Below are 22434 nucleotides of genomic sequence, written 5' to 3'. Positions count from 1 at the left end.
GGCGGGAGCAGGTGGGAATGCACATGTCCAGAGGAGGGACAGAGCAGGCAGGGGATTGAACCCATTGGATGGAAGGAGCTAAGTGGGGAGGGAGCTGGTCAGGGGCAGCACCTTGGTGGAGAGAGGCGAGAAGGGGATAGTGTCCAGGGTAAAGAGCTACTGAAAGTTCCCTGGGCAGGAGCAGGGAGGGTTTAGGGGAGCCTGTCCAGGGAGGTGGGATGAGGCCCTCCAACAGTCAGCAGTAAAGGGAAGCAGGATATGTTCAACATCACCCTTTTGTTTATTTTTGTGTTTCAGAGTAAGTTCAATAAAATGTACATGCTGCGCACATGCATACACACACAAGTGATTCCCACCATGAGTTCAAAAATCAGAAAACAGACCTAAAAAATGTGATGTAAAAATAAAATAATCTCATGATTTTTAAGTCAGTTTCATGATTTTTGGAGTCATCATTTTTGAACTTGCAGTGCTGGCAACACTGCTGATCCTATTACCACAAGCCTCACATACAAGGCCCTGTTGAATTGACTGGTCCTTTCTCCTGTGTATGGACTGTAGGTGAGACTGCAAACCAGATACACAGAAGTCCTACACCATACTTTGAGCTTGGAAGGAGGATGTTTAAGACCATAAATGCCCACATATTTCCCATATGCACAGCCCTTTCACTCAGGCTCTGTGTATGTTCTGTTCTATTTTATTCTATATAAATTCTTGTACGTCATTCACCTGAGCACCTTCCAGTAGTGCACTAAGCAACATAACTACCATAGAATCACAGGCCTCGATGAGAACTCAAGAGGTCATCTAGCCCAGTTGCCTGCCACTTGTGGCAGGACTAAGTATTATCTAGACCATCCCTGACAGGTGTTTGTCTAACCTGCTCTTAAAAATCTCCAGTGATGGAGATTCCACAACCTCCCTAGGCAATTTATTCCAGTGCTTAACCACCCTGACAGGAAGTTTTTTCTGATGTCTAACCTAAATCTCCCTTGTTGCAATTTAAGCCCATTGCTTCTTGTTCTATCCTCAGCGGTTAAGAAGAACAATTTTTCTCCCTCCTCCTTGTAACCTTTTATGTACTTGAAAACTGTTATGTCCCCTCTGTCTTCTCTTTTCCAGACTAAACAAACCCAATATTTTCAATCTTCCCTCATAGGTCATGTTTTCAACACCTTTAATCATTTTTGTTGCTCTTCTCTGGACTTTCTCCAGTTTTTCCACATCTTTCCTGAAATGTGGTGCCCAGAACTTGACACAATACTCCAGTTGAAGCCTAATCAGTGCGGAATAGAGTGGAAGAATTACTTCTCGTGTCTTGCTTACAACACTTCTGCTAATACATCCCAGAATAATGTTTGGGGTTTTTTTGTTTGTTTGGGGGTTTTTTGCAACAGTGTTACACTGTTGACTCATATTTAGCTTGTGGTCCACTATGATGCCCAGATCCCTTTCCTTCCTAAGTGGAGTACTTTGCATTTCTCCTTATTGAATTTCATCCTAGCATCTGTCACATGTTTGTTCTCTCATCCGCTCTCCAAGAGGAGAAGTGTATGCAGTGGAATTCTTGATTTTAAAATATATAAATATACACGTTGCTATGTATTTCTGTTAGAGAAGGCAGGTCAAAGAAATGCACCTTGCACTTAGAGAAAGGTGATAAGATTTGGATGGTCCTCAGTTCCTGGAGGAGTTCATTCCACAGTCTTGGACTGGCCCCAGAGATAGCTCTGTCTCCTGCACAGATGAGCTTTACTTTATTGTAGTGAGTTCCATTGTGCCACAGGAGTGGAGTTGTCAACTATGATCTTTATCCAGGCGCTTTAGGCAGTCTGTTAGATATCCTGGGGCCCAGGTTAATGAGTACCTTGAAGATAAGGACTGAGAATGTGAACTTGATTCAGTATTCTGTAGGGAGCCAGTGTGGAGAGTGGAGGATAGGTCTGGTGTGTTTGTGGTACCTTTGTTGAGGAAGAGATGTGCTGCAGCGTTCTGTACTAGTTGGAGTTTCCTAAGTGCTGAAGTCTTTGTGCCCAGATGAATTGCATTGCTGTAGTCCAGACAAGAGGTGAATAAAGTGTGAATAACTGAGGCCAAGGCATTATTTGCCGGGACAGGACGGAATCTCCTAGGCAACCAGAGAAAGTAGAAAGCATTATTCACAGATATGGCTATGTGAGAGCTTGGGTCAGTGAGGCACCCAAGAGCATGCTTAAACTATGGACTGAATTGACCAATTGTGGGTGTGTATCTTCAACCAAAGGAGACTGCACTGTGGCTGCAAACTCTTCAAAATGCTTTTCTCTGCCCACCAGCAACAGCTCAGCTTTAGCTTCAACCAGCTGTTCTTCATCCATGAGCTGATCTCATCTAAGCACTGGACCATCTTGGTGGTGATGGTGTGGTCCTGTGTTGGAGAAGGAAGTGTACAGCTGTGTGTGTGTTTAAGGATCTGACCCTCTGAAAGCAACTTCACAGATGGCAATCTGCTCTGGCATCTGTGAAGATTTTGTCAACACAATCCACTACCATCCTACCTGTCATCCAGCTGTTGAGGGGTAAATCCACAGGTATCTTCCCTCTGATCCTTGCAAAGGATGCATGCCTTCAATGAACAAAGTTCTGGCACTGTGCATGAGGCAAGAACTCCTGTGGTATATTTATTTATGTATTTAGATTAAATAATAAAATGATACCCATATAATGGCTCCAGTCACCCTTTCACTTAAGCTATGTCTACACTACCGTGGTAAATCGACCTATGCTATGCAACTCCAGTTATGTGAATAACGTAGCTGGAGTCGACGTACCTTAGGTTGAGGTACTGCGGGAGGTGAAAGAGAGAAACTCTCTCCCATCGACTTACCTTACCCTTCTTGTTGGGGGTACAGTACAGGGGTCGACTGGAGAGAGATTTGCTGTTGATTTGGCGGGTCTTCACTAGACCCGCTAAATCGACCCTGGTAGATTGATCTCAGAGCGTCGATCCTGGCTGTAGTGTAGATGTAGCCTTAGTTAAATTTACAGCATAATAACTTGAGCTTGTTGAGAGTCCAAATTTCTATCCCACTGGAAATGTCCGAATTTCAAAATTGGTTTGGTTTCCAATTGGTATGAAAAGTTGAAATCTCAGAATTTTTCATGAAATAAAATACTCCTAAAATATTTAGTTTCAGACTATCAAAATGTTTCATTTTGATATACTGTATTTTAGCATATCAAAACATAAAAGTCAAAATGAAATGTTTCAATAATTTCCCATGAAAATTTTAACAAAATGTACATTCCTGCCAAAATTTTCAATTTTGGCAAATCATTATTCTCCGACAGAAAACTCTTCCGCGTGAAAATTTTCAACCAGCTCTGATAACAACATCCTCAGCTGCATCAGAAAGCAAGCATTTAGCCAGGGGCAATAACTCAACTTGACCAGCAAGTTAGCTACAGACAGCTTCTTTCTACCACTGCCATCATTCCAGGAGCATATCCTTTATCCATTGTTAGTCTTTCTAAACAGAATGATAATCAGAGGGAGCCCTTATCTACAGTAGACCAGGAAGGTCTATGTGACCATTTTACAGTAGGTCTGCTCATCTAACATTTATACCTTGTCACCTTTTTCTTTCCCAGTTTTTGGACCTGCTATGTATACTTTTTGAAATAAATTGATAGAATAGCTTCCATAGGCATGACATTTTGTTGAGTTATAATATTGGTCAAGTTGTAGTGGACTTTGATTAAAACTTCTAGGAGAAATAAAAATCACCATCCACATCTAACAAACCTGTTCTCTCTTTCTTTTTCAAATAGCTAACATGCCAGAGGATTATCCAGATCAGTTTGACAATGTAGTGGACTTTATTCAAGCCACTATAAAAAGACTAAGAAGATCACCAGATAAACAAACTCCAATTTTTTCTAAGCGGGAGAGAAGTCGGCAAAATGCACCAGTTAATACAGAAAATTCCAGTAAAAAGGGACGGAGAGCTCAAAAGGGCAAAAATCGAGGTTGTGTCTTAACAGAAATACATTTAAATGTGACTGACTTGGATTTGGGATATGAAACCAAAGAAGAGCTGATTTTCCGGTACTGCAGTGGATCTTGTGATGCAGCCGAGACCACATATGACAAAATTTTAAAAAATTTAACCAGAAAGAAAAAGCTGGTCAATGATAAAGTGAGGCAAGCTTGCTGCAGACCCACTGCCTACGATGATGACCTTTCATTTTTGGACGATAACTTGGTTTACCATATATTGAAAAAACATTCCGCTAAAAGATGTGGATGCGTCTGATTTTTTTTTTTTTGAGATTATTACAATATTGCATTCCTACTACAATGCAAAGAACAGGACCAAGGTTCCCAAGGAAACTTCTGTTCAGAACTGAGAAAGAGGACCAAGGATGTAGGAAAACAAATGTCATGGGAGCCTGGTAGGACAAGATCCAGCACAGAAAACTGGACAGGATAGAAAAGTTGGAACTTTTAATTTCTACAGGAAAGCAAATAAAAGGCATCAAAGCTCAGGGGTGGAGTTTCACAATGGATGGGTGGAGGTTGCTATCACTATTTCATTTGACATGGTCCACTATCAACGAGAGTTGAATCAGCTAGGAATGTGCTTAAAAACACAACCTATTAAATATCATGCCTTGTTCTTTTTTTATTAAGTTATAAAAACAGGGGTAGCATTAATAATGGTAAGCTCAAGTGGTATTAGCTTCACTCCAAGATACTGTAATATTGCTTGTTAAATGGTTATTCCAAAACACTGGAGATGCCTGATTTAACCTTACACATATACTATGTAATAAAAAAAAGTTAAGTGTCAAAATTAATCAGCTAAAGTTCATCCGGGGAAAATCAATACAAAACAGTTTCACTTACTGTTTGATTTAGGTTATTTATAGCTCACATTTCTTCAAAACAGTTAAGTATCAGATTTAATTCTTCTATTACCTCTGAAAACAAGTTGTGTTTTTAAGCACTCACTCCTAGTAGAATAATAGAAACAATGAGCCTGGCCTACACAAATGCAAAATGTGTTTCTTTTGGTTTACAAAGGACTAATGTCACTTACATAACTCCTTTAATATTTGGTCATTGTGAGTGAACAGACTACTTGATGCAATGCATCCATTCAAAGACATAAATATACAGAAGATATTTATTGAGATTTAAGTTATTGTTATTTATTACAGTTCAATAATGAGTTTCCGTTCCTTATTTATTAAAGTTTTTTTCAAAGGTGCCAAAGTGGAATGTGCTCGCAAGATACAAAGACAGTTAAGCTGGGAACAAGGGGCCATGCTTTTAAAAGTATTAACAGTTAACTTGAAAGCAAAAAATCACTGACTTTACCTTTTTTAACAAAACCATGTTTAAAATCACAAAATAGAGGGCCAAAATCTGCAATCCATATTCATGCTGAATAACATTTATGTGAGTAACTCCATTACTACCCGTATGAGTTAGTAACACTCCACATGAGTGCAGGTTGTAGAATGGGGGCCATTATTATCAATTTGTTAGAAAAAAATAATTATATTAATATTATAATGTTGATGGAGTTTCTTTCACAAACACTTCTTCTGCCAACTGATCTCATAACTATGATTGACAAATGAAGATTAATCACACTTTTGTCATTTTAATTTCATGATATATTTGTTTTTTCTTTCCATATAGAAAAGGTTAAATCCCTTTTTGTAGTTAGTCCTGGATTTAATGTAGACTGAAGGTAAACAAACTATTTTGTTAAATAACCAGTGTTTTATATAATTTGCTGAAACATTACAGGATTAAACTGGCATAGTAAAAACCATTTTAAGTTTTCATCTAAGATACTGCTTTAAGGTGAAGGAGGTTATGTATCAAGTGGATTAACACAAATTATGAAGCTGGAGGTTCATTTATTAAAGATTAGCAGAAGTGTATTTATACTAGACATAATAGACAACTGAAGTGAAGACTTGACGCCCACAAAAACAATATCCAACAAAGAATCTACTGAACAACAACAACGATTAGGATCATAACTTATCTGATCCATGCAATGGCTCCATACTTGTTCTGTTCCTTTTAAGTGCATGGAATCTGCACTGATACCAGTGGGGAAGGTCCCATGTTTGCAGGGAGAAAGACAGGAAAAACACAGAGATCCACTATCATGTGGCTTAAAGGAGAATTTTGCCCTAAATTAAGTTTCTTCACTAAGGTCCCAATCCTGCAATTAATGATAGGTGAGCACAGTTATCTTCATGGGCTCTGAATTTATAGCAATCCACCACATGCAATCAATTGCAGGATGACAGTCTAAGGCCCCACTCCAGCAAAGCACTCAAGAGCATGAATAGTCCCATGGAAGTCATTAAGCACGTGTCTAAGTGCTGTGCTGGGTCAGGGGATTAACCACTGTGTTGGGCAGCATACAGAAGTCAAAGCATCATCTGCATTACTTGCATAGTACAATCCTGGCTGTGTGATGAGTCAAAACTCAGCAACACTGTGGTTAGCTTACGCTAGCTTTGAGCACAGAAATTATAAGTACTTTATCACTTGCTATGGTACTTCATTGATGGTTGACAGCTTGCCTCAAGCAACAGCCTAAATAGGTTTTAATTATAGCAGGTCACTATGTTCAAACTACAAAGGGTAAAGTTTGTGATTTTTTAAAAAAAAATTATCAAGAGCAGGAGTATGCTTCTCTGGAGGATTTTACTTCACCTACAATTTATGTCTCAGTTATTTGTGTTAATCAACCAAAGTTCTCTACAGACTTTATTTTTGTACAATATTCATTTTTATAACTTTTTACAAAATAAAACTCATTTCTATTGTTGTATGGATATTTATACTTCTTGCACATCCAACCTTTTCAGAGAGCTATGATCTTGTCCTTTTTACAATCCAGAGGGGAAATCCCAAATGAAGGCAAATTTCTATGTGGAAATCTCCTCATCCATTGTACCCATTCTGAACTGTGGCTCAGACATTGGAAGGGGATGCCAAATACACATTAGTCAAACATATTGAGGTAAACTAATCTCGCCATAGCTTCAAAAAAGTGACTGTAAAGACTGTAGCATTTTGTGGCCTATGGCACACACAGCAGGAAAAGGAAATGTATATCACACACTTTTCCTGCTGTAACACGTTACTCAAACAGTTTCTAGCTAATCCTAGCCTGTGGCATAGTCCATCTGTGCAACCTGCTACAGTCCAACAACTAATATGTGACTTGCCTTTTGCTTTACTGATGTGCTACTAAATCAGCCTTGCAAGATTCCATTCACTATGTCCAAGTAATTTTTCTTTTTCTTGATGGGAAAATACAATATTAAGATTTTTCATTATCTTCAGCTATCAGAGGAAAAATAAAGGGTGGGGGTAAATTTGGTGCCTGGGCTGGTAAATTTTCACAGCAGTTTGCCTAGGTCACATTAAATGCTACAGCTCCAAACATCATCTGTAAACAGAAGCAACCAAGGCAGGGACTGCTGCACTGGGAGGAAAGGATAAAATGGGGCCAATCTCAGATCACCTTTCCCCCCCTGCCCCAATACTACCTGGATATAGAATTGTACAGAGGAGATCACCTTACACTGGGGCCACTAAGACCTAGCCAGTGCCTCCCTCTCCACCCCACACCGATATGTGGCCTTGAGAGAAAACTGCAGAGAGCAGGTTGCCAAACTAGCAGTAAGTAAGTGACTTTAGGCTTGGGAGTTGTTTTTGTTTTTTTGTTTTGAACTTGGGTGGGATTTTTCATACTGTTGTAGTGTGGATTTTTTTCTGCTTTTCTCTGTGGCTGCATTTTTTTTTCTTTGACTATGTCCCACACCCAGCACAATGATATTTTGGCTCAAACCTCAGCCAGCATCATGATCCACGGATACAAATCTTCCCCCTGCCCTCTCTGCTTTTTTGGGGCTGTTTGGGCAGGTTTTTTTGACCAGTGTTGTTTTGAGGATTGTTTCTGGCAACCCTCATTCCCTTTGGAAAGAGAACTTTCTATAGTTTTGACTGGACTTTCTATGCCCTGTGCTGACTGGCTGTTTGCACAACTCTTCCTCTCTCAGTCTCTTTGCCTCAGCTTCACTCTCCACCTGCCCTGTCTCCCTCACTCCCCTTCCCTTCAGTGTCCTCTCTCCCTTCCATTTTCTTTCTGTTTAGTTTATCCCCTCCTAAGTAAACACCCTCCCTCCAAAACTGAGGCACTAACATGACATTTGCTGCCATTACATTGTTCACTCTGCTTGTGTGTTAGACCTTTTCCCACACCCTGTGTCTATCTTGTCTATTTAAATTATAAACTCTTTGGGGCAGGAATCATCTACTGTTCTGTGTTTGGACAGTGCCTAGCACAATGGGGCCCCATGCTTGGTTGGCCCTTAGGCACTACCCTAATAAACATAATTAATAACATAATAATTAATAATAGGACAATTAAAGGATTTTACATAAGGCTTTGTGCACTGGTGGAAACCACAAGATGAGGGAGGGTCCTACTGTTTGAAAAGTGCACAGATGAGTTTAAAAGACCTAACCAAAACAATACACATGCATTCTCTTCATACACAACATACGGGTGTCTAGGTTTTATTTCACAAACAGCAATGACACACTGTGTGTCTCTAGTGAATATATAGCAGTACAGCCTCTAGGACATAAGTGAAATTAGTTGTAAGTAGGTTGCAGCAGTCAGAGATCTGCATTTTAAATGCATAGTATTCAAAGATATTGTACATCTGAAATGAAATTCCTTGTAAACTTCCCAGAGATCTGACAGCACAGGACATTAGCCATGCAGAAAGGGAGAGCTATCCTGGTTACAGCATGGTGGAACATAGCTCACATAAACTGCTTCACATGGAGACTGTTGGCAGCTCTACATTCAGTAGAGATCATGCACTTTCCCAAGATCTGGAGTGCAGTTTTCAGGGTACAATATACCCCTTAAATGTAACAAAGATGAATCATTGACCTTTATCAGCCTCACGTCTGCCTTCCGATGGATGTGGAAGCATGATTAGGGCAATGCTGTAGTTCTACGTTTGGCCTTAGCAGGAGTCGACAGTTGCTACTAAAATGGCTGGAGTTAGTTGATTTGCAAATTGCACAAAGCAGTTCAGTACACTTTTCCCACTCTTACCAATGAAGAGATGAGCCACCCTAGGAGGTATTAGAGCCAGTGTTGCTCCAGAGTGGCTGGTCTCTCTGGCCAGAGCTGGAATCCATTCTTGAAAGCTATAGAAAGCATAAGAGAACTACATAAAAATTAATTGTACTGCCGTTCAGAACAAAGTACTGGAAGCCAAGACTCCTAAGTTCTATTCTTGGCCTAGCCACTGACTTGCTGTCACTTAACATCTCATTTGCTGATTGTTAAAACAGGGATCAAAATGTTTACCTATCTCGGGGCATGTTGGGTGAGATAAAGCCCTTTGAAATCTTTGAATGAAAGGTTGTGTAGAAATGCAAAGGATTTTAAACAATACTTAATAAAAACACAATCATTATTACTAACTACCAACACCAGGAGGGCCAATAGCTTTTTAGGTAGAAGGAAAAAAATAGCAATGGTGAGTTTTGGAAATTGATAAAAAGGCATAATATATTTAGCTAGGTTAAATCACTTTTAAGGAAATAAACCTCATAAATTAACTATTTTAGCTTGCTCTGGCTATTTTAGCTTGCTCTGGCTTTTACTACGGGGATGTCTGAGAGACTTTGGTTTTGGGGGTTCATTTGATTGATAGGACAACTTACTTTTTTGCATTAGTTAATATTGGGCTGGTTGACACACAGCATTAATAGGCTTGGTACTGTGAGGTGATAAGTCATCCCTGAACTAGGGCCCAATTAAGTCACATACATTAATGAGTCAATTCTTGTGCTAGGCTCCTGCCAATCCACAAGCCAGGAACTGGGCCTATAAGCCTTGCAGGACAGGCTGCTCAGTGTCATTTCATGGCTTGGGACCATGGGCAGTGTGTTGCAAAGGCTGGGGAAGGCTTTGCCTCCCCAAACAGCCCGGGGTGGCCCCACCCATGCTCCTCCCCAAAGCCCCCTCCTGCTTGCCCTTCCCCCTTGGCCCCAGCCCAGGCAGGCTGCTCCTCTCAGGAAAGCATGCTTGGGGGGCGGGGGTGGTGATGGAGGCTGCCTGGCCTGTGCTTGGGGGGGCTGGGAACACTGGGTCTGGGGAAGCTGTGTGCCACCCAGCGCTCAGGTGGGCCGCATGCCACCCGCCCAGTGCTCTGGATCTGAGGCGGCAGGTGGCTACAAGGAGCAGGGGCTCCTGTGGGAGAAGGGGTTGAGTTCTCGGGCGAGGGAGCAGGACTGGCTGGGGCTAGCCTCCCTCAGCCAGCGGTTCACCTGTCACCCATGCTTGGGGACTCTCCTCTGCCTGATAGTGGTAACAGATTCCACAAGCCTTAGCCTGCTCCAATCTTGCTCTTCCTTTAGCCTTGTTCAAACCACGTTCTACATTCCTAATTCCAGCTCTGACCCCTGGGAAGAAAAAGCCCAAGAGGCTGCCCACAGGAGAGCTATGGAGGCAAGGGAAAAAGAACAGGAGGAGAAGGAAAAAGAGAGGAAGCATGCACTGGAGCTGGAGAAGGCAAAGGCTCAGCAGAATATACCAACAAATCCTAGCAGTCCTTCTCCAGGTACCACTTCCCATCCCAGAAAGTTCCCCACCTACAAGGCAGGCGATGATACCTAGGCCTTCTTAGAAAACTTTGAAAGGGCCTGCCTTGGGTACAGCATCTCTACAGACCAATATATGGTAGAGCTGAGGCCGCAGCTCAGTGGACCCTTAGCCGAGGTGGCGACTGAAATGCCTAAGGAACACATGAACAAGTATGAACTGTTTAAAAGGTGAGAGTCAGAATGGGACTAGCACCCGAGCATTCCCGTCAGTGGTTCAGAGCCCTAAGGTGGAAACCAGACGTGTCATTTACCCGACACGCCTACCACATTGTGAAAAATTGGGATGCCTGGATATCAGGAGCAAGTGTCAAATCTCCAGAAGATTTGCCCTTCCTAATGCAAATGGAGCAGTTCTTAGAGAGTGTTGCTGAGGAAATAGAAAGGTACATCCTAGATGGGAAGCCCAAAACTGTAATTGAGGCGGGGGAGATTGAAGCCAAATGGGTGAAGGTGGCAGAAAAGAAAAAAACTGGTCGCTGTTGGAGAGGATACAGAAGGGACAACCTCAGACCTCACCCTACTACCGGGGGCAGCCCAAGGCCCCAATTACACCCCAAGGAACACTCCAGACACCTTATCGTCCTGCCACACTGTTCTCAGCAACCCACCTCACCCCAGTGACCCGTCAGCTGGACAATGTTTTAAATGTAACGAGCTGGGGCATGTAAAGGCCAACTGCCCCAAGAACCCCAACAGATTACAGTTCATTGCACCGGAATCACACCAGAGGTCCTCAGGCCCAGATACCCTCAGAGCAGAGGGAAACTGTGAGTGTGGGCAGGAAGAAGGTCACCGCGTGGAGGGAAACCGGAGCACAAATGTCGGCTATCCATGCTTCCTTAGTGGACGCCAATTTAATCAACCCAGAGATCCAAGTGATGATTCAACCCTTCAGGTCAAACTCTTTTGACTTGCCTACAGCCAAATTGCCGGTCCAGTACAAGGGCTGGTCAGGAACGTGGACTTTTGCAGTCTATGATGATTATCCCATCCCCATGCTGTTGGGGGAAGACTTGGCCAATCATGTGAAGCTAGCCAAGAGGGTGGGAATGGTCACCCGCAGCCAGGCTAAGCAAGCTATGACACCTAGCTCTATTCCGGAAACTTCTACCAGGTCAGAGGTGTTGGAACCAGACCCCCTGCCAACGTCAGCAACAGCAGTAGTGGATCCAGTCCCAGAGACCCAGACAGAGCCAGTCCCAGAACCGAAACTGGCGGAACAACCAGCACCAGAACCATTGCCAGCACTGAATCCAATACTTGCAACCCCAACACCAGAGGGCCCCACCGAACCTGCACCAGCAGCAACAGATAACCCTACACAAAAGGCTCAGCTGGAGCCTGAACCCCAACATAGTACACCCACAGAGAGCGGTTTACAGTCAATGGAAACAGCCCCATCACCTGCATCGCTTCCAGAGGGACCAAGCCTAGGTCCACAGTCCAATGAGGAACTGATGTCCCAGCATCAAGGGAACAGTTCCAGACCGAACAGGAAGCAGACGAAAGCCTCCAGAGAGCTTGGAGGTGGCATGGAGCAACCCACTGCCTCTCAGCTCTTCTAGTCGATCCAGGTTTATTGTAGAAAGAGGACTTTTATACAAGGAAACTCTTTCTGGTGGACACCAGGAAGACTGGCATCCTCAGAGACAGTTGGTAGTTCCAACTAAGTACCGGGTAAAGCTATTAAGCTTAGCCCACGATCATCCTAGTGGCCATGCTGGGGTGAACAGGACCAAAGACTGTTTGGTGAGGTCATTGCACTGGGAGGGAATGGGCAAGGATGTTTCTACCTATGTCCGGTCTTGTGAGGTGTGCCAAAGAGTGGGAAAACCCCAAGACCAGGTCAAAGCCCCTCTCCAGCCATTCCCCATCATTGAGGTTCCATTTCAGCAAGTAATCTGAAATGGATCTGAAAATCTGTGGATATTCTGGGTCCTTTTCTGAAAAAGACACCCAGAGGAAAGAGGTACATACTGACTTTCATGGATTTTGCCACCCAATGGCCGGAAGCAGTAGCTCTAAGCAACACCAGGGCTAACAGTGTGTGCCAGGTACTAACAGACATTTTTGCCAGGGTAGGTTGGCCTTCCGACATCCTCACAGATGCAGGAACTAATTTCCTGGCAGGAACTATGGAAAGCCTTTGGGAAGCTCATGGGGTGAATCACTTGGTTGCCACCCCTTACCACCATCATACAAATGGCCTGGTCGAGAAGTTTAATGGAACTTTGCGGGTCATGATATGTAAATTCGTAAATGAGCACTCCAATGATTGGGATGTAGTGTCGCAGCAGTTGCTCTTTCCCTACAGAGCTGTACCATGTCCCAGTTTAGGGTTTTCACCATTTGAACTTGTGTATGGCTGCGAGGTTAAGGGGCCATTACAGTTGGTGAAGCAGCAATGGGAGGGGTTTACCCCTTCTCCAGGAACTAACATTCTGAATTTTGTAACCAACCTACAAAACACCCTCCGAACCTCTTTAGCCCTTGCTAAAGAAAACCTACAGGATGCTCAAAAAGAGCAAAAAGCCTGGTATGATAAACATGCCAGAGAGCATTCCTTCAAAGTAGGGGGCTAGGTCATGGTCTTAAAGGCACTCTAGGCCCATAAAATGGAAGCGTCGTGGGAAGGGCCATTCACGGTCCAAGAGTGCTTGGGAGCTGTTAATTATCTCATAGCATTCCCCTCCTCCAACCGAAAGCCTAAGGTGTACCATATTAATTCTCTAAAGCCCTTTTATTCCAGAGAATTAAAGGTTTGTCAGTTTACAGCCCAGGGAGGAGATGACGCTGAGTGGCCTGAAGGTGTCTACTATGAAGGGAAAAGTGCTGGTGGCATGGAAGAGGTGAACCTCTCCATGACCCTTGGGTGTATGCAGCAACAGCAGATCAAGGAGCTGTGCACTAGCTACGCGCTGACATTCTCAGACACCCCAGGACTGACTGAACGGGCATACCACTCCATTGACACAGGTAATGCTCACCCATTTAAAGCCCAACCTTACCGGGTGTCTCCTCAAGCTAAAACTGCTATAGAATGGGAGATCCAGGGTATGCTACAGAGGGGGGTAATCCGCCCCTCTGGCAGTGCATGGGCATCTCCAGTGGTTCTAGTTCCCAAACCAGATGGGGAGATACATTTTTGCGTGGACTACCGTAAGCTAAATGCTGTAACTCGCCCAGACAACTATCCAATGCCACGCACAGATGAACTATTGGAGAAACTGGGACAGGCCCAGTTCATCTCTACCTTGGACTTAACCAAGGGGTACTGGCAGGTACCGCTAGATGAATCCACCAAGGAAAGGTCAGCCTTCACCACACATGTCAGGCTGTATGAATTTAATGTGTTCCCTTTCGGGCTGCGGAATGCATCCGCCACCTTCCAGAGACTTGTAGATGGTCTCCTAGCGGGATTAGGAGAATATGCAGTCATCTACCTTGACAATGTGGCCATATTTTCGGATTCCTGGGCAGAACATCCGGAACATCTACAAAAAGTCTTCGAGCGCATAAGGGAGGCAGGACTAACTGTTAAGGCTAAGAAGTGTCAAATAGGCCTAAACAGAGTGACTTACCTTGGACACCAGGTGGGTCAAGGAACTATCAACCCTCTACAAGCCAAAGTGGATGCTATCCAAAAGTGGCCTGTCCCAAAGTCAAAGTAACAGGTCCAATCCTTCTTAGGCTTGGCTGGATATTACAGGCAATTTGTACCGCAATACAGCCAAATCGCCGCCCCACTGACAGACCTAACCAGAAAGAAACAGCCAAATGCCGTTCAGTGGACTGAAGAGTGTCAGAAGGCCTTTAACCAGCTTAAAGCGACACTCATGTCTGACCCTGTGCTAAGGGCCCCAGACTTTGACAAACCATTCCTAGTAACCACTGATGCGTCCGAGCGTGGTGTGGGAGCAGTCTTAATGCAGGAAGGACCAAATCAAGAGTTCCATCCTGTCATGTTTCTCAGCAAAAAGCTGTCTGAGAGGGAAAGCCACACATCAATCAGTGAAAAGGAATGTTACGCCATTGTCTATGCTCTGGAAAAGTGACGCCCATATGTTTGGGGACAGCGTTTCCACCTGCAAACTAACCACGTTGTGCTACAGTGGCTTCATACCACCACGGGAAATAACAAAAAACTTATTCAGTGGAGTTTAGCTCTCCAAGATTTTGATTTCAACATACAACACATCTCAGGAGCTTCTAACAAAGTGGCTGATGCACTCTCCCGTGAAAGTTTCCCAGAATCAACTGGTTAATATCGTCCTTGAGATGTGGAAAATATTGTTAGTCTTTATACATTTGGTAGTATATTTAGAGGTGCATGTGTCTTATTAACTCTGTTTTCTTCTAGAGCTCCAGGATGAAATCACAACCAGTGTTTCACCCTATCTGTGATTTGGGTGGCGTGTCATAAATATAAAGGGAAGGGTAACCACCTTTCTGTATACAGAACTATAAAATCCCTCCTGGCCAGAGGCAAAACCCTTTCACCTGTAAAGGGTTAAGAAGCTAAGATAACCTCGCTGGCACCTGACCAAAATGACCAATGAGGAGACAAGATACTTTCAAATCTGGAGGGGGGCGGTGGAATAAAGGGTCTGTCTGTGTGATGCTTTTGCCGGGAACAAAACAGCTCAGAACTCCTGTAAAAAGTTAGTAAGTAATCTAGCTAGAAATGCGTTAGATTTCTTTTGTTTAATGGCTGGTAAAATAGCTGTGCTGAATGGAATGTATATTCCTGTTTTTGTGTCTTTTTGTAACTTAAGGTTTTGCCTAGAGGGATTCTCTGTGTTTTGAATCTGATTACCCTGTAAGGTATTTACCATCCTGATTTTTACAGAGGTGATTCTTTTACCTTTTCTTCAATTACAATTCTTCTTTTAAGAACCTGATTGATTTTTCATTGTTCTTAAGATCCAAGGGTTTGGGTCTGTGTTCACCTATGCAAATTGGTGAGGATTTTTATCAAGCCTTCCCCAGGAACAGGTGTAGAGCTTGGGGGGGATATTTTGAGGGGAAGACGTCTCCAAGTGGGCTCTTTCCCTGTTCTTTGTTTAACATGCTTGGTGGTGGCAGCATAGGGTTCAAGGACAAGACAAAGTTTGTACCTTGAGGAAGTTTTTAACCTAAGCTGGTAAGAGTAAGCTTAGGGGGTCTTTCATGCAGGTCCCCACATCTGTACCCTAGAGTTCAGAGTGCAGAAGGAACCTTGACAACCCCTGACTTTGATCACTAGGCCTGACCATCCCCATCATGGTTTCTGACTTGTACTTACTGTAAATGTGCCCAGAGGCTACCCAGGAGTTTTATAAGCAGGAAAAAATAAATAAAACCAAGATATGTTTGGTGAAACTGCTTTGGAGGTTTAGTCCCTGGATGGCCAGCCAATGGCAGAGTCTCCTCTGGGAAACAGGAGTGCTATTGGCAAGGCTACACAGACTGGGCTATGACAGACGGAGAGAAAGGCTCAGATTCAAAAGGGTCAATGTGAAGCCTTCTACTCTGCTCTCCTGAATGGAAATCTAGAATAAAATCTACACTAAACATTAAATGTTTCTGCAGTTTGGTATGGTATACCATACCTGCATTCTACAGCGTAATTGTTCAGTAGCACTGATCACTCTTGTAGAGATGATAAAATAAACTCAGATGATTTTAAACATTGGTCCCTCCATATTTGTTCACCAAACCAAACAAAAACAAACAAATTAAAAAAAAACCCAACCCCAAACAAGGCAAAGCTCTATAATAGAGGCTGGGAAACCAGCTATTATTGATACTGATGTAGAACTAAAAATATAGAAGAAAATATCAGAATGAAAAAATAAATGGAACTGACATATTATGTAAATAGATCTTCAAATGACATATGTAGCTGGGCAAAGACGTTTTGTTCCAAATCAAGAGATAGACTGAAATGGCTCCTTAATACATATTGAGAAGTTTGCTTAATTTGGAAAAGTATCATCATGATGAAAAGTTTAATTGTGCTTCAGTAGAAGGAAATGTTAAATTAGGACCCAGTCCTGCACTCCTCACTCCAGTAAAATTCCCACTGACTGCCGCTGAAGACTTTCCACAGTAAAGGCTGCAGTGCTTAGCCAACGTCATAACAATAAAATATACATAGGTATATTTATAAGACAATAAATCAATTTTTAAACAAACAATGTATTTCAGTAACATTGTTCATATCTATATTTACCGCATTGACTTCAGTGGTGTTACACCACCATACAACTGGAGTAATGCAGTGGTGAATCAGGCTACAAGTATGCTAGGAGGGAAAGCTTTCCTACTGGAGTTCAGTGTGGAAACTTTTTTAACATTAGATAACTGATCTCAACTCTTTGGTTTTGAAAACTTCCAATACCAAATTCCACGGCTGTGAAAATTAATTCTATATAGTTAGAAAGGTGCTCTTCTATAACATTTCCACTTTGAATCTAGACCAGATTTTGAAATCTGCAAAGGAGCTATTGTAATTTAGGAACACTTGTAATTACAATATCATGTAATGAATTTACCCAACATTTTTATTATATCCTAACATAGGATTAAATTGCCGTAAGCCCTGAGTCAGTGTAGGTGTATAGTTGCACTGCCCCAGGATCAGGCCATGACTGGTTCCTCCTTTGTTCTTGAGATAAGAAATTTGCATCAGCCCTATACCTGGCACAGATTACTTCCCCCAGTGCGCCACCTCAACCATGCTAGACAGTGCATTGTAAGGACAGTAGCAGCCCTAGGAACCTTGTTCTGGTCCTACTTCCCCTTCCCTTCCTGCCTCTCATGCCACTGTCTGTAATACAGGTAGCCACTGCAGGAGACTAAAGCCTTGTCTACACTTCCCGGGGGTTCGATGCGTGGCGATCGATGCATCAGCAGTCGATTTAGCGGGTCTAATGAAGACCCACTAAATTGACCGCCGATAGCTCTCCTATCGACTCCTGACTCCACCTGAATGAGAAGTGCAAGGGGAGTTGACAGGAGAGTGTCTCCAATCAACATTGCATAGTGTGGACCCTGAAGTAAGTAGATCTAAGTACATCGACTTCAGCTACATTATTCAAGTAGCTGAAGTTGCGTAACTTATGTAAGGGGACTGTTGCCCCCTTACTAACACTCAGTGGGGGTGTTTTAGTTGCTAGCTCCCAGTACTAAAAGGGGGAAGGGTTGATGGGAAATCAGGACCCTGAGACTGACAGTGCCCAAGAATAATGGGGAGAGGCCAATGCTCCAGGTCAGCCTGAATGACAGGGCGGGGAGGCTAATCAGGGAGTCAGGAGGCCAGGGGGGTTCCGTCCTCCGCGTGAGCTGGAATTGCCTGCTCAGAGAGAGTGGGGCCGAGCCAAGGAGAAAACAGGGGCCCAAGCTGAGCTGGGGAGCAGAGCTGCAGCCGCAAAGCTATAGGCACAGCCCAGAGAGAGCAGACTTGCCGTGGGAGCAGAGCTGCAGCAATCAGAGCCAGAGGGGCCAGAAAAGCAGCCCACGAAGCAGGTCAGTGCTGGGAGCAGAGTCACAGAAGCAGCCTGCAGAGCAGACCTGTCCTGGGAGCAGAGCTGCAGCAACCAGAGCCAGAGGGGCCAGAGAAGCAGGCCAGGGAGCTGGAGGCAGAGCAGCAGCCATGCTGAGGCAGAGTGGAGCTGGAGCTGAGACAGAGTGGAGCTGGAGCAGGAGCAGTCCGGAGCTGGGTGTGGTGAGCAGTTGGGGAGAGCAAGGGGGACCCTGGGCAGTGGGCCCAGCACAGGGAGATGCCTCAGCCAGGAGGCTCTATAGGCCAGGCTCGGAGGGGGATTGGTAACCCCAACAAGTGGGGGCAACGCTGGGAAGAAGGGCCCTGCCACCTAGAGCCTAAGCGCGTGTGACCACCACCAGAGCGAGTGTCCAACCCACAGCATCCCTGCAGCACAGCGAGAGCCTGAGAAGGAGGCCTGGGACTTAAAGGAACAGACTGTGAACTGCCCTGACATTCCAGAGACACTGTTTGTGATGTTCCCTGCCACAGAGCAAGGTGATGTGTTTCCTTTAATCTTTCCCATTTTTCCTTATTCTTTTTAAAATTGTTGATTAAATAACTTGCACTTGCTTTAAATTGTATGTAATAATCAGTGGGTCAGAGAAGTGCCCAGTGCAGAAGTACCCCGCAGTGGGGACACCCTAGCCCCTGTCCTAGGTGACCACAGCAGGGTTGTGGGTCGAGCCCCCCAGGAATCCTGGGCCCAGCCTTGTTGGGGTTACAAGGACTCTGCCAGACAGGAGAGTGGAAGGGGAGTCCTCAAGGGCAGGGGGGCCTCTGGGTAAAGGAAGTGGGAGCGAGGACTCAGATCCTTTCGCTAGCCCACTTCACCGGGGTAGTGCAGAAGCCAGGAAAGTTCCCCACAATAGCGGGACTATTCCCCTGCTTACACTTAGATTGATCTCCCCCCATAGTGTAGACAAGGCCTAAGAGGGTGCCTTGCCCCCTCTTAATTAGGTGGGTCACGATTTGGCCCACAATTGTTAAGAAGGATGTGTGAAAATCAGCTTTGTAATAGGAAGTTGCAACCTTAACTATGGAGAAATGACAGTATAATTGACACTCACATGCAAACACAAGAGATGAAAGCAAAAAATACAGAGCACAGACTGTGACTGGCCAACACACAGGCCCACGGAGAAGCATGAGTCTCCCTGCTTGGGCTGCATACAGGTTCAAAGGTAGCTTGGGATGGGGCAGCGAGGAGATGAGACAATGGCACACAGAGGAGCAAGCTGCACCATCATTCTGTGCACTGAGTTGCTTGAGGAGGAATCATGACCCCCTGTGACATGATCCCTCCCTGAACTCCCCCGGGATGAAGCAGTTTGGCATCATGCCCAACAAAGGCCAGACACTAAATGACATAATTTGGCTCATAATACTTTAGGTTTATTAAGCCTATAGGCTTCCTCCAACTTGCCCAGAAACCCCAGGCCTCCTCTCAGATGGTACATTGGAATGGTTAACATTTTCTTTTTAATACAAATGTGAGTAACTTGGCAAGCTGTAGTTCTTTAAATGGTCCCAGTGGGTCTGAGTCTCCTGTCAACTACACCAGAATAGCTCAACTTCAGTGGAATCACTAGTGTAAACCAGAACAGGATCAGGGCTATAGCCTTCAATGGTAGTATTCACAGAAAACTCAAATATCAGGTCTTATCTTCTCTCTCCTGTTTCCACCCAGTTTCTCTTTCTAACTATATGTATTTAATCTTTTTCATGTTTCCTAGCCTTTCTGGAGGGGACACCGGCCTTCAACCCCTTCATTTTGTTTTCTTGTTCTGGTCCTACTTCTCCTTCCCTCCTCTGCCTCCATCTATGAATCGCCTGATCTTTCTTTGCTCCTCCTGCCATTTCCCTTTCCCCATCAATCACTGGCAGCTAGGAGGCAGTACACATTTCAAATAGGCATTACCTGGAAGTTTAAAATCAAGCCTCACAGGGAGGCAAACAAGCCTCCTATTACTAAAGAAAGACACTTGATTAAAATGAGAAACTATTTTAATAGCATTTTGATTATGGAGATATTGTTTTGACATAAGCAGTACTTTTAAAAAAAGTAAAAAGAAAAGGAGTACTTGTGGCACCTTAGAGACTAACAATTTATTTGAGCATAAGCTTTCGTGAGCTACAGCTCACTTCATCGGATGCATAAAAGTGGAAAATGCAGTGAGGATGTTTTTATACACACAGATCATGAAAAAATGGGTGTTTATCACTTCAAAAGGTTTTCTCTCCCCCCACAGAATTACAGAGTGAATTCCATGTGATAAATTTGACAATCTAAAAAAGAGAGAGATTCCCTTCCTGAAGGACAGGTGAGATTTTAAAGCTCCTGTGCTGTGCTGTGCTGTGCTGGAGAGTGATGAAGACAGAGGACTAGGGATGCTCCTTTATGGAACCAGACAGCTGAAACAATAGTAGTCTCAACACAAAACACAGGTACACACTGTCCAAAGGAAAGGTAAATGTGATTGAAGGTGTTTCACTGGTTATTTTGTGATGATCTGTTTGTCTCTGAAAGAGAAGGTGATAAGGAAGCACCAGCCCCAGGAGCACTGATAGCGTAGCCAAAAGAAAAAGCTGAGAGAGAGAGCTTTTGGGCTAAGTGCTGACTAGAAAGAAACTTTGTACTTTGAGCAAAGAAACTATCTCCTGTTGTTTGACTCCTTTCAAAGAAATAGGACTTTGTGCATTCTTTGTAAATAGGATTGCATCAGATATCTGGCTACATCATCAATTTCTCCTCCTAACCAAAACACTTCACAGGAGCCCAAATTTTGGCTAACCATTTGGGTCAAAAAAGGCTAAAAGTACTTTATTTCTGTTTAGTGATACTGCTCCATAGCTATATCATTCTGGTTGCATATAGGAGTCCAAATTCTGATAATCACAAAGGTGTTCATATCATGTACCCCTAGCTTTAGTTGGGTTTCCCTATCCATGGTTATCTCTCACCTACCAAATACAATTTAACAAAACATAAAAGATATATTTTTACCATGTATTCAGAAAACACCCCCCGATTCTGACCATCGGTAGAACAAAATTTGGGCCATTCCCAGAACTGAATACTTAAAAAGGAAAGTCTGTATAAAGAAAAGACACACTCATTTCAGGAAACTTGGAATCTATTATGTTAATATATTAAGAATTTCTTGGGAATACTTTAGTCTGGTTTCAGAGATACTGGTAATACATACTAGACAAAGTACAAATAGGTCCCTGCATGCACTTCAGTAATAGGCTTTGTTTAGTATTTATCACTGACTGGGATGTTATTATGTACTATGAGCTAACACAATTGAACAAAATGTTTGTGGCAGATCGCTCTTTCTAGAACAGTAACTGAAGGGAGACGATGTTATCACAGCCTCACACCTACTCTGTTGCATCATTGTTCATTTAATTGGAAGAGAAATCACAGTTGTCACATTTTGTATAAACAACTCCTCTTAGATTTTCCTTGGCTTCATAATTAGGAGAAGAGGTAATAATGCACAGCCCATAAAAACATTTAGGATTTAAGCATCTTTAACCATTTGAAGGACAAAAAACAATTCAGTTGAGTACAGAATTGCAGAACTGAGTGATGTCTGCAGTACTTTAATTAAAAATAGGTACATAGGTTTTATTTACCCACCTCAAGTGCTGAATCTTCCATATCTTCCTTAGACATTGTTTAACTTTGAACTCAAAAGTATAGTTTAAAATTACAGCATGTGAAGATTTTTGAGGAAATATGGTAAAGCTTACCTTAAAAACAAAGGTAATCAATCCCCTGGGCCCACTTGGTCTTAACCATGTTTACTCATCTCTTCCAATGTTATAACTCAATAAATACTGCCACGGATTAACTAGAATGACCACTCAATGTATAGTTTTATGGTCGAGGCCACTTTCTGGCACTCATTTAATCATGTGTTTTATTGTCAGTTCTTTAAACTTTCAAATGTTGGTCATTAGGAAATAGAGACCTGTTTTCGGTAACAAGAGGGTTTCCCCCGTACTCATGATTTGGGACCGTTGATATATTTCATTTCCGCCAGGCTGCTGATGACATTTACGGCTGCTTTTCCAAGAAATCACATATTTTAAATGGGGCCTCTTTCCCACTTTTTAATGCTTTAGCTCAAAAATTTCCAACATACTGGAAAAAGCCCAGATAATGTGTTGATCTTCATAT

The 22434-nt window shown here is 43.3% G+C and overlaps 1 protein-coding gene across 3 annotated transcripts in view; it reads left to right on the top strand.

The window, feature by feature from the left end:
• GDNF (glial cell derived neurotrophic factor) overlaps positions 1–4728 on the top strand; it is a 28038-nt gene extending 23310 nt beyond the window's left edge. For all 3 annotated transcript variants that reach the window (XM_074953916.1, XM_074953915.1, XM_074953914.1), the window contains one exon: positions 3814–4728. In XM_074953916.1, the coding sequence (XP_074810017.1) occupies positions 3819–4298 (480 nt within the window). In that variant the 5' untranslated portion in view covers positions 3814–3818 and the 3' untranslated portion in view covers positions 4299–4728. The remainder of the gene's footprint in view (positions 1–3813) is intronic.
• The last annotated feature ends 17706 nt before the right edge of the window (positions 4729–22434 follow it).

This window comes from Natator depressus, chromosome 5 (genome assembly GCF_965152275.1).
Source record: "Natator depressus isolate rNatDep1 chromosome 5, rNatDep2.hap1, whole genome shotgun sequence".
In the NCBI taxonomy this organism is placed as follows: Eukaryota; Metazoa; Chordata; order Testudines; family Cheloniidae; genus Natator; species Natator depressus.
Note: the sequence above shows the minus strand (reverse complement) of the source record. Positions and strands in the feature narration are given on the sequence as shown.